General features: G+C 33.7%; 1 protein-coding gene across 2 annotated transcripts in view; it reads left to right on the top strand.

The window, feature by feature from the left end:
* The window catches only part of TMPRSS15 (transmembrane serine protease 15), a 137803-nt gene that overhangs the window by 53962 nt on the left and 71168 nt on the right, over positions 1–12673 (top strand). For both annotated transcript variants that reach the window (XM_036850722.1, XM_036850723.1), the window contains 3 exons: positions 5997–6102; positions 6377–6527; positions 7783–7918. In XM_036850722.1, the coding sequence (XP_036706617.1) occupies positions 5997–6102; positions 6377–6527; positions 7783–7918 (393 nt within the window). The remainder of the gene's footprint in view (positions 1–5996; positions 6103–6376; positions 6528–7782; positions 7919–12673) is intronic.

Below are 12673 nucleotides of genomic sequence, written 5' to 3'. Positions count from 1 at the left end.
AAAAAAAAATGTCTCTACCACACTTGGACAAGGGTAGTTAGAGGAAAGTGCATGAAGCATTTATATCTACTGACTATGACAGATAGCTTTTACGTAGCTGAAATCTTTGATGTTCAAATTATCATTTTCTCCTTTTATGTCATCATAATAAGAGATAAAAATAATTCCACTGATATTTGAAGACTATAAGTACGTTACAGGAGAAAAATGGTTTCAGCTTGCCAACAGATTAAATAACGAAAGAAATAAAATGAAACTGACCAAAGTGAAAGAGGTTGAATGTCAGATGGAGGTTTTAAATAGTTGGGTTGGAAATGGAGTCTCAGGAGAAAGTCGTGTAGCAGGAGTTATTTAAAATGAGATGAGTTAGAGCAGTTCAGAGCCCACCAGAGGCAGCAGTGTAATGAGAACGGATGAGAGGCCTTAATAGGTCCTTCCTAACTCTCATACCAGTGATTTCATAACCTACGAGTCATTCCCCCGCAAGGGGCATTTTTCTTCCAGCCTGCTTTTTTATGTGTCAGAACATTCTGCCTCTGAGATGGAAGGGAATTAAATCTCTCCCGCTGTTCCTCTTACCCATGCAGGGTTTTTTTGGTTTTTTACCTTCACTTTAAATGACAGGAAAGTCTATATGAAACAGATAAACTTTGAATTAACATTGCTTTAGGGAAGAACATCTAAGTCCCTTAACTTTCTGAGTCCTTCTGAAGAAGTTTCTCCCAGTGGAGCACCGGCTCCCGAGTCTCTGTTTTGTCAACGCTCAGTTTCTCTGTACTTCTTAGAAACAAAGGGAATTGGCGGAGACCGTGGCACTGATACAGGGCAGCATCTTGGGGTGCTCAGCAGTGGCCCATTTTTTCAGAACATTCAGGGAAAATGAGGTTAGTAACATGTGAAAACTTAAGAAATGGAGGAGTCACAAAAGAGCTAGAGGAGCCAAAGAAAGCATTTTTTGTTGGCCGTTCTCAGTGAAATCATAATTGTTCTAACACCTGGGGGCTAGCATAGTGTAGTAGTAAAGATCATTAAAATAGAGACCCTGAAGTCATAGCTGGGTTTAAATTTGAGCTCTGCCATTTAGACAAGTTATCTATCTACTATCTCAGTTCCTTCATCTGGAAAGTGGGTCGATGATAATAGAACCTGACTTTGGAGGCATGTCATGAACATTAAATTATTATGTTGGAAAAAAACTTCAGAAAATACCTGACATATGAAAAATGCTTTATAAATGTTAGGTATTATAACTATTTTCTTTTCATGCCACAGATGTATTCAACAGAAACAAATAGGCTGTGATATTTTTCTAAATACTACTGTTCAGTTTTCAAAAGTATATTAAGTCTTTTGGATATCTGCGTTTTATTTAGCTTATAGACTTATTCTAAAATAAGTAGAATTTTAGTGTTTCAAAGTAAAATTGTCCTTATTTCCTTATCTTTCCTGTGATGTTGAATTTCAGAAAATAATATTACTCTTTAATATTGACAGAATCTGACTGAATTTGCACCATTCTCCAATCTAAACCTTTCAATATTTATCTACCAGATTCAATTAACTTTATATGCACCCACAAACTCAAAGTGATTTATATAAGTTTATTTTCTTCTTGAGAGGGACCTCCAAGTTTCCAGAAAGTTCTGCCATCTCTGCAGTTTCTGCTGTCTCTACATCAGCATCAGCACATGTCCAGCACTTCTTTTTATTTGGGCTGTTGGAAGCAGAGGTTAGGTTCAGTTCATGGAGAAATAAGCAGAAAAAGGGATAGGTAGAAGCTGTAAGAGAAACCTTATGGCTCACAGCAAAGGCTCACTGAATGCTTAAATTACAAAATGTTCTGGGTTTGAAGCTGACTCTGCGATTAATTCCAAGAGCTCTCAAAGATATTTCAAGAAAGTTGACGGATTTTAAAAGAAATTATCATTTAACCATATAATTCCCCATATGGTTACGGAAAATATCTATTTAATCATTTATTTTGTGCAGTCCTTTAATAAATTTAAAAATTAAATTTGCCAGTCTAATTAGTGTAACAAGAATAATTAAACAGTATTCAGCTAATCCATATAAAGAATTCAAAAATGTACCTTGTCTTTCTTTTTTCCAAATTTCTAGCAAGTTTTAAAAGTCACATGTGAACATAAATACAATACACAACGGAATACACTAAGTGACATCAGAGAAGTACAAGTGCAACTGAGAATTCAAAAGGAGGGGTTATATCTAGTTGGAAAGACCAAGAAGGGTTTTCTGAAGGAGATGTTAATTTGATTTAAATGACCTCAAAAAATCTGTAGGATACTGACAGGTACAATTGTAAGGAGAATTAGAAGGACAGGAAAACAGAAAAAAAGACCCCAAGAGTTATAACATTTCTCGGTGATGGAAAAGTTAAAATAATCTAATTTTGTAGAAGTGCTGCATGTCAATATTAACACATGAATTATAAGAACTATGGCTAGAAAAGGAAGTCATAGCACAGAGGCCTCAAACATCACAGTGAATTTGTTGGTTTAGTAGGAAACAAAGAGATGGTGAAAGATGTTGAATAGGGACAGATTAGATTGTACAGAAGGAAGCATTATTAAACAACGATGTAAGTGATGAAGAATTCTCACGGGGAGTCAGAGTACTACGAGACACACTTGGAAATAGATAGTGACTATGATGGGATGACTTAAGTCTTAGTCCCAAGTTTTATGATGTTCCTACTCCTCCACCTGGTGAAATACTCCAGCAGAAATATTGTGTGGACTTCTAGTTTCCATACTCTGAGTTGGTTCTGAGTAGAACCAACTGGATGTACAACTATTGAGAACTTATCAGATGAAGAAGCAAACTGAAATTGAGCCACATTAAAATCATTGAAGGGAAAAAGGACCGATAATCTTGAGAAGACCAAGAGAGTCATAATAGTGGCCTTTACATATTTGTAGAGCTACCATAAATTCATCTTATCCTAATGAGCCCAGGAGGCAAAATTAGAAACAATAGGTGCACAATAACTTATTCTTAAAAAAGAAATGAATTTTCTAATCATGTTGAAATGGAATGGGCTGCCTTGAAATGCAATGATTCCTGCTGCATCTGATATATGTTAAACAGAGGTCAAATGACCCCCATAGGCAAAATGTTGTGGATGAAATTTAAGGACAGTGGGTAGTTGGACTAAGTAAATTTTTATGTCAACTATAATTCTCTACTTTTGAAATTCATAATTTTATGAAGAATTTCCTTCCTCTTCTAATCTGTTAACTAAATAATTTAGCTCATTTCATAGGAATAATAATTTAATATATCATTTTACTTTATTCCAAAATACACAATTCTATCTGATATTTAGTGTATTGTGTTTTTTTTAATTTATTTATGCAAAATTCATAAGATATTACAGTCCACATAATTAATTTTTTTATCTAAACCATGATACAAAGCTCATAACATCATGATACCTTAATTGGACTGAAAACCCCAAGTTTACTACTGTTTAATGGGTAAACAATACATTCAAAATATTTCTAATTATAACTAATTGATTGTGAACATGGCCAAACATAAATAGGAGCATGATGTGTGTTTAAGTTATATAATTGCTGCTAACTAGAAATATTTCTGAATAGGGTAGCCATTTCCGTACTTATTCATGGCATTCAGTGGCATTTTAATTATTTCCTCTAGAACTATACTCTAAGCAACTCAAAAGGGACTTGGAGTTGGGCATTTAGAGAGTCGATTCTGTAATATGTCTTCTGTATCTATACTACTTTTTATTGGTTTGAATAATTGAACACTAACTACATGGCTAAAATAAGTACTCATGAAATATCACAGCACTATACAAAGTATAAGTAGTATGTTAATACTACAAAATATTAAATACACATTCATTTCTATTTGACCTTTTGTAATCTAAATCCAGTGATGTGCATATATTACATTTAGTAAGATATTTGATGATGATTTCACCTTGATAAAATACTCATTCTGAATAATTTTTGCCTCATTGATCTAAATATGCATTGATATATCTATTGGCAGTTCTACTAGCATTTTTCTTCATGTCTTGTCCTTACTCCGCATGCTATAAATAAATGGGTCTGAACTTTATACATAACATTGACTATAAAAATTTCTATATAAAAGGTTTGTGGTTCAAAGGATACCATCAGAAAATTTTTAAAATAACCCACAGAATGGGATAAAATATTTGAAAATTTTATATTTTGATCAAATATTTGAAAATCATATTCCCTGGTGAGGGAATTTTATCCAGAATATAGAAAGAACTCTCAAAACTCAATAATAGAGACAAATAATGGCCAAAGGATTTGAACACTTCTCCAAAGAAGATATATGAATGGCCAATGACATAAAAAGATTCTGAATATCATTAAATTAAACATCATTAAATTAGTCATTAGGTACATACAAATCAAAACTACAATTCGTTACTTTTTACATCTACTAAGATGGCTATGATCAAAAAGACAGACAATAACAAGGGTTAGCTTATATCCATATACTGCTGGTGGGAATGTAAAATGGTGTGGTCACTCTGGAAAACAGTCTGGTAGTTCCTTGAAAGGTTAAACATAAAGTTTAACATGATTAATACAGTTAAATACATGACCCTGCAATTCTACTCCCCGGTACATACTCAAGAGAAATGAAAATGAGCATCCTCATAAAAACAAGTTGATAGCAGCATTACTCAAAATATCCAAAAAAGCAGAAACAATTTAAATGTCCTCCACCTGGTGAATGGATAAATTTTAAAATGTGATATATGCCTACAATGGAATATTATCCTGCCATAAAAGGTAATGAAGCACTAGTACATTACAACCTGGAGGAACCTTGAAAACACTAACTAAATAAAAGAAGTCATTCACAAAAGACCATATGTTGCATGGTTTCATTTACACGAACTATTCAGAATAGGCAAGTCTACAGGTTTAAAGTAGATTAGTGGCTGCAGGAGGCTGGAAGAAGGGTGACAAGAATGGAGAGTGCCTGTAATTTGGCATGGGTTTCTTCTTGGAATTATGAAAATGTCCTAAAAAAAACACTTCTGTTTGAAAGTACAAGACAGAAGATGATTGCTTTCAAATAAACACTAAATTTCAGCATTTCATAAAAAATTACATTCCAATAAAATTAAATTTATCCAATATTTCATTTGCTTTACATCATATTTGGTTTCATGATTCCTGCTTTCTGTCATAATACATGAGCTGCAGACTAAAAATTAAAAAATTAAATCTGCCTAAGAAAACGTTCAAGAGGTCTTATCCCAACAACTTTTCCCACACTTCAGATGACTCAAATCATTGGCTGCAAGAATGAATTCCAGATCAGAAAGCACTTTATGCAGTGGCTTGAACTATTTAGAAAGCTTTTATGTGGATTAGCGTGTTTCCTGCTCCTCTGTGATCTGACTAGTTATCATTCAAAGGAATATGGAAGATAAGATCGTTGTAAAATCATGTCACTTCTTATTTAGAGAAACACAGTATAGGCAATGGAATAAAAAACTGACCACCTTTGAAACACTTAACTTTGCCTTCGAATTTGTATTTAACTAATTGCCTATATCATGCGTTAGTCTACCAGCATAACTTAATATCTTAATGGACTGATTGTCTCTAAAGGAGTGAATTAATCAAAACATCGAATAAATTGGAATTAAAGTGGTATTTGGACATAATAATATGATGAAACAGTCATGTGGACTCATGGTAACTCAGACTTTGATATATCCTTCCAATTCAAGGCTATTGGGAAGTCCAGAGTTGAGAAGTGATTTTCTTAAATAACAATTGGTTATGGAAGCTGTCTTCTGGCCTCCAATCCATTGTCCTTTCCACTGTACCTAAATACATTTCCTTATATTTTCATCTTAAAGTTGTGCTTTCCTGCTTATGAATGATATAGCTCCCACAACGAAAATGCTCATAGTTAAGTGCAGTAAACAATTTTTGTTGTTTTTACAGGATTTTACATTTCCACCCCAACTGGACCAGGAGGGAGACGAGAAAGAGTAGGACTTTTAAGTCTCCTTTTAGACCCCACTTTGGAACCAGTCTGCCTTAGTTTCTGGTATGTTATAGACGCATGTTAAGTGACATCTTATTTAATGAGTAACATTGCCAGGCTCAAATTTTACTAAGGTGTTGTCCCAAGTTTTAATGTATTAGTCATTACTTTTCCAGCTGATAAAGTAGCAAAATACTGGGAAACTCCCTCCTTTTCTCTAGCAACTCCCTCACCCGAGATAAAGGGGGGTATTTGAGTTTAGAAGGGTTTAGAAGAACCCTAAAATATATATATTCTAATGTAGGAATCCATTCATTTTTGCTTGCTTCCAAACTAGGTATTATATGTATGGTGAAAATGTCTATAACCTAAGCATTAATATCAGCAGTGACCAAAACATTGAGAAGACAATTTTCCAAAAGGAAGGAAATTATGGAGAAAATTGGAACTATGGACAAGTAACATTAAATGAAACAATGGAATTTAAGGTTGGCAAAACGCTTTATAATCATGTATTTGTATTATAAAAATGGTGGTACAATTACAGTTTATGGTGATATGGTGAAAAAATTAATTTACTTTCTGGGTATAACCAAGTCACCTTACTTTCCTAAACTTCCTACTTTATTACCTTTGAGCGCCTCTATTTTCAATTATTCATTGACTTATTAAAAACCATTTACTGAGGAACAATTTACTACATGAAAGTACTACTTATAATGAGCCATAAAAGTCATAGAAACCTTGAAGGATATTTCAACTTTCTTCAGCAACTTTCTAGCACAAACAAACCGTGTTTTCCTATGTCCTCTGCCTAACTAGGTCTTGCAACTTTTCACATACACCCCCTAGATCAGCCCTGCACTTTTCTAGGGAATCATCTTTTCCTGTTAAAACATTCACTCCCACCAGAATCCATCCACCCTGCCCCACTCTGACTTAATCGCATATCTTTCCTTTAGAAACAAATTCTATGAGCTGTCTCATTGGGAAGTCTCTGATCATTTATTTCACATTAGGGTGAATTAATTTTTCATGTAACAGCTTCTCGTGTTCTTTTCCTAAGGGTGTTTGCAAGTAAAATGTAAGATAGGGGTTTCCCTGGTGGCGCAGTGGTTCAGAATCTGCCTGCCAATGCAGGGGACACTGCACTGCACTGGACATTTCTCCCAAGTCTGGCTTGGTGTCCTCTGAGTATCACCCTCACAATATATCCCACACCAGCTTCCTGGGTAAACTATGACCAGTACCAGCTGGCCCTGAACAACTATATCATACTCATATTTTCTCTTCTTTCCTTCTTCTCTCATTTAAATGATCTAATCAGTGTGTCTTCTCTTCAAGGTTGTATGCCCTAAGAAGGCAGACAGCTACCTGGATTTTTAATATTGTTGGGGAAAGAACCTAGAAAAAGATTGCTCTCCCCTGCCAGATGATGTGTATATGTGACAGAGTGCAATAGAGTATGACAATATCATGAAAGAAAGAGCTAGAGACAGAAATTGTGACAATGTTGCCTAACAAAGATAGAAGACACTAGTGAAAATTGAGACTAGTATGAGCACATAATAGGAAGCTGGGCTCAGCTGAAGGACACTGAAAAGCAATATTTCACTTTGTGATAACTTGTCCACATTTACTTGGGCATGGCAGTATTGATTCTCCAGAGGATACTGGGCCACAAGAAGAATCAATCAGAAAAGATTAAAGCGGAATTGTTTTATGTGCCTCTATGAATTACAGGTTGCTTTTAATGCGTTTAAAAACCCATTCCTGAGTGATATAGCATTGGATGACATTAGCCTAACATATGGGATTTGCAATGTGAGTCTTTATCCAGAACCAACTTTGGTCCCAACTCCTCTGCCAGAACTTCCTAGTAAGTAACCTTAACATGTATTTTTCCTAATTAAGTTATTACTATTTTCAGGTAGATCTCTCTCTGACTTATTTTTTTATTATCTTGCCCTAGTATTATTTTTTTCACTGAAAATCAAAACTTTTAAAATATAAGTAAAATGGAAACTAGTAAAATATTACATATTATATAAAAATTCACAATGAAATTACTTTGTTATGCATCATGTTTATGATAATTTTACTAAATTTTCATTTTTGATAATAGTCAAAGTGCTGATTTGCATTTTGTTTTCAATTTAATACAAACTAACGCTGTATTAGCCATGTAGCATGGCCTATAGTCTTTTGGGAAGAAGCCTTAAGATTCTCATAGCCTTCTTATGAGAATGATGTTAAGATCTCAAGAGGAGTTTACTTAAGCCTGAAACCCACCAAGCCTATTTCCAGAATAATTTAATAATAATGATTCAGTCTGGACTTTGAATATACCTAGATCACACAAGATTTTTGTCCTGAAATGGTGCCTTTGTAAGGCCTTGCAAGAGCAATGACCAGGATTTCCAATGTTCTATGGAATCTTTTATCTCAAAGGAACAAAACGGAGCCTGTATCTACCTGTGCTCTTAACTCAAATTTGAAACATGACATTTCAGAAGCAAAAGGTACATTATCAACCATCTTATTATGTCAAAGGAGACAGTAACTTCATACCACTTTCAGACTATGGGATCTGACCAAAATAAATAAACAAATGAAATGTGTGTGTGTGTGTGTGTGTAGTGATAAATGATATGAAACATCCATTACCTATTGTCCCTCTATTGGGATGTTTTCACTACATTGTAGTTTCGGTGCAAAAGCATCCCTTTTGTTTTTGGATTATGGTGGTAGGAAGCTCATCTAGCTGTACAGCTTTGCTTGTGTTGAACCTCATAGATGTTTTTGTTTTATCATGAAACACAGCACTTTTTCCATTTCCCCTTTTGTGCCAAGCACACTTGAAATTCTGCCCATATTCACATCAGCAAATCAGTTGGCAACCTATCCAAATTTGACTTTACTTCGAAAATTATATATTTTTATGCTTCTAATCTTTAACTTAAACAAAAACTGACTTTTCAGATGACTGTCTTTAACAACTCAAAAGCTTTAAAGACAAATGACTGGCATTTGAGAATGTATGACAAATGAGCAGCCATTAGGAGGAGGAGAGTAACATGACATTGTCATACTTGTCCCATGCCACCATATTGAATGTGCGCTTACATCCCACCCAAAGGCTAATTTATACTTACCATCATGTGTATTAACATGTTTAGATGCGTGTATGGGTTATACATATATTCCTCAATATTTCAAGCATTCATTCAAATTTTATAAATATCTGCTACATACAAAGCACTGCACAAGAAATGTAAGATGTAGCAATAACCATTGATACATGAAGCAATATATAATATTAATGAATTAACAAAGTAATAAATATTAAAAGCAATATATAACTATGTGCCCCTAAAAGTAGTAAATGAGAAGATTAAGTGATAGAAGACTTTGGAGAAGAGAGTGTGAGCTGGAAAAACCTTCAAGGAAGCATTCAGTTTAAGAGATAGAATGATACTCAAAATTGAAACAAAAACAGGAAAGTACCATGCATTCCCATGTAATAGTATTGGCCACAGAATTGTGACAAGAAGTTTTCTTGACACCAAACTCTGGATCTAATTCACCTTTGCTTCACTGGTGTCTGACTGATTCTTAACATTGCATAAATACATCATCAACAAATACTATTAGGTATAAACTTAGCCTCTCTCTCTTTCTTTCTCTCTCTCTCTCTATTTTGGCTGTGTGTTCTAAACATTTTTGCCAAACAGAATTCTGATACCAGAACTAAAGCTTGGAAATAATGGTGGGGCTAGGGATGGATAAAATACCACATGAGCACAATAATTGAGCACAGTGTTGTTTAAAAATAATTGTCTCACTTCATTTTTTATGTGTCCCACTCCCTTCCTGTCTGTTATATGAAACATTTTCATGCAAAACAATATTATAATCATTAAAATCACTGCTGGTTTGATAAATAATTGCTATAGATACCAAATATTAGCAACATCTTGCTATTTTGATATTGCAATCATTTAATAAAACAGATTGTCTTCATAATCCTTTCTGCCAGCATGTTCTTCTATTCATCAATAAGTGGTCAAGAAGAAAAAATTTTACAGGTGAAAGTAACATAGTTTCATAGGCTCAGTATCTTAAAAATAGCAACATCTCATCACTATATAAAATAGAAAATTTGGGATAACTTTCATATGTAAAGTCATACATATATAAAGAAAACTTTAAATATGATTTTTCATATTAGAAATGTATCTGTCTAACCCACACAGTCCTCTTATCTATTCCAATCAGAAAGAGAAAAAGATAATACCTCAATGTCAAGGAAGCATGATATGCCTGCATATTTTTACAATAGGGAAATTATAACGGTAGAATAACCCATCTGATTTTAAAATATAAACTTTAGAATTTTCCCAGAGTGTATTTGTTCCAGGTTCCAAATGGTTCACTTCAGGGCAATATTTAGCACAGCAGAAAATGCTAATTACCATCAAATGCATTCTGAACAATTTCATTCTAATGCCCTTTGCAATTGGTTCAGGGAAACTCTTACCTGAGCAAAGCTTTTCTGGTTCCAGATCACTGATTTGTTTAAGCAGAAAAAAAGGGAAACCATGGTTGACTGGCTAATAGTCTTTTCTTTGGTTCTCATAGAGCATTTAAATAAGAAAATAATCAAGTAACTGACTAGCTAAGGCCATTTTTCTCTGTTGTTCTTAGGGATCCAGGTTGTGCCTTGTTTGGGGAAATATAAGTTCAGTTTTCATAACTGCAGGGAGTTTTCCATCATGTGATTTTAATCACTTGCTGCTGCATCAGCTCTATGATTTTTGCCCTGTGACATTGGCACAAATAATTTAAATGTGGGGATTGTATTGAGAACATTTTTTAAAAGTAAACATTCCATTACACAAATATAATGCCAATTTGCAACACAATTGGAACGATTCATGACAAGTACCTACTAAATAGAATAGGTATATACAAAAAGAAATCAACATTTCAGCACCTGGCTTATTTCTGGGCTGTTAAAACTAGTTAAGGAAAAAAAAAAAAAAGGACAAGCTAGATTTAACTATTGTAATAGTCACTCTATTTCTATAGTTTCACTCTATTTGGCCATTATTAGGCCACTTTCCATTTCCAAAAGCAAAATAAAAGTTAATTTGTAAAGTTTCATAGGCTTGATATTATACTTAGAGCTAAATGATATTTAACATTAGTTATTCATGTAAAAATGAATCAGTACCAATTTAACTCTCATGTAATTGATGGTCATGTAGAGCTTCTTGCCTTTTATATCATTAGTATGATTTGATACCCTTAGCAAATTCCAAATTAACTGCCCTCATATGCTCCTACATCAGTATGTTTTTGGCTACTCTTGTTTTCATCTTTTTACCTTCAAAACAGACTATTTATTAGATCTATTATTGGCTAGATGGCTAGTAATTATAAATAAAATGTAAACCACAGGGAATATAAATTTAAACTTTATTGCCACAAATTTAATAAAAACATTTGTATTGTGGCTGGTCACTATAACCTGTTAATGGAAATATAAATTTTGACAAACTGAACCCCAAAATTTCTTTTTATATTACCACCTAAGCTTTTAAAATTGTTGTGTCTGTAATACTTTAGGACTGGTTATCTATTACTATGATTATTTTTAAAAAACTGCTGACTTTGAAAATTAGCCACTTTTAACATATTCAAACATCAATGTGCGGTAGTATTTCTTAAACTGCACCTATTATTTCCCTTACATAAGAGTAGCAATCAGGCACTTCCCTGGCGGTCCAGTGGTTGAGACTTCGCCTTCCAATGCAGGAGAGTGTGGAAGACTCAATAAGGACTTTAAAATTGGTCCACATTAAAAAAAAAAAATCTTAAAAAAAAAAAAAGTAGCAATCAGAAACCTACTATTATCATCCTTATTTCTTGCTTTAAATATCTTGTCATAAATAACTTTAATTTGAACCCTTTTACTGTAAGTGAAAGCTGGACTCTGCTTCTTTTCACCCTACAGTAAATGCCTCCACATTGACATATCATTTATGTCAGAGGTTTAAGCATGGATTAAAAATGACATGCCTCGAGGAAAATATCTATCCCTGACAACCATTTTGCAAAACACTGCATATTATTTACATATTGCATGTCATGAAGATTCCTACTGGCATAGTAAGAAATTAATCAAAATACAAATCTTTGAGAGAACAGCTCCAAGAAAAAGAAAATGGTAGAATTTAACAACTGTAATTGAAGAGTTCCCTGTATCAGACAAACTATTTAACTCTCATTCTCTGGGTGGAGATGGTTTATTAAATGACACAGCAGGACTGTGCTCTCCAGAATTACATTTCATGAGTCTTTGGCTCCTCTAAGAACTACATGCTACATCTCCGCTATAGCAACACCACCGTTAAACTAAATTGTGTCATCATATTTAGAATGGCTGAAAGTGCTTTTGCCAATTCCTTACAGTCGTTTATATACAGAGAGTAACTGATATCAATCTTATAAGACCAAGGATCAGAGATACTTACTGATCATTTATTTGACATAAAATTATATTTGAAATGTATTTCAAAAAGTACTTCTTAAATATTTTATTATTTTTTAAAGTATTTTAAATGTTGAA

Source organism: Balaenoptera musculus, chromosome 4, assembly GCF_009873245.2.
Source record: "Balaenoptera musculus isolate JJ_BM4_2016_0621 chromosome 4, mBalMus1.pri.v3, whole genome shotgun sequence".
Taxonomy (NCBI): domain Eukaryota; kingdom Metazoa; phylum Chordata; class Mammalia; order Artiodactyla; family Balaenopteridae; genus Balaenoptera; species Balaenoptera musculus.
Note: the sequence above shows the minus strand (reverse complement) of the source record. Positions and strands in the feature narration are given on the sequence as shown.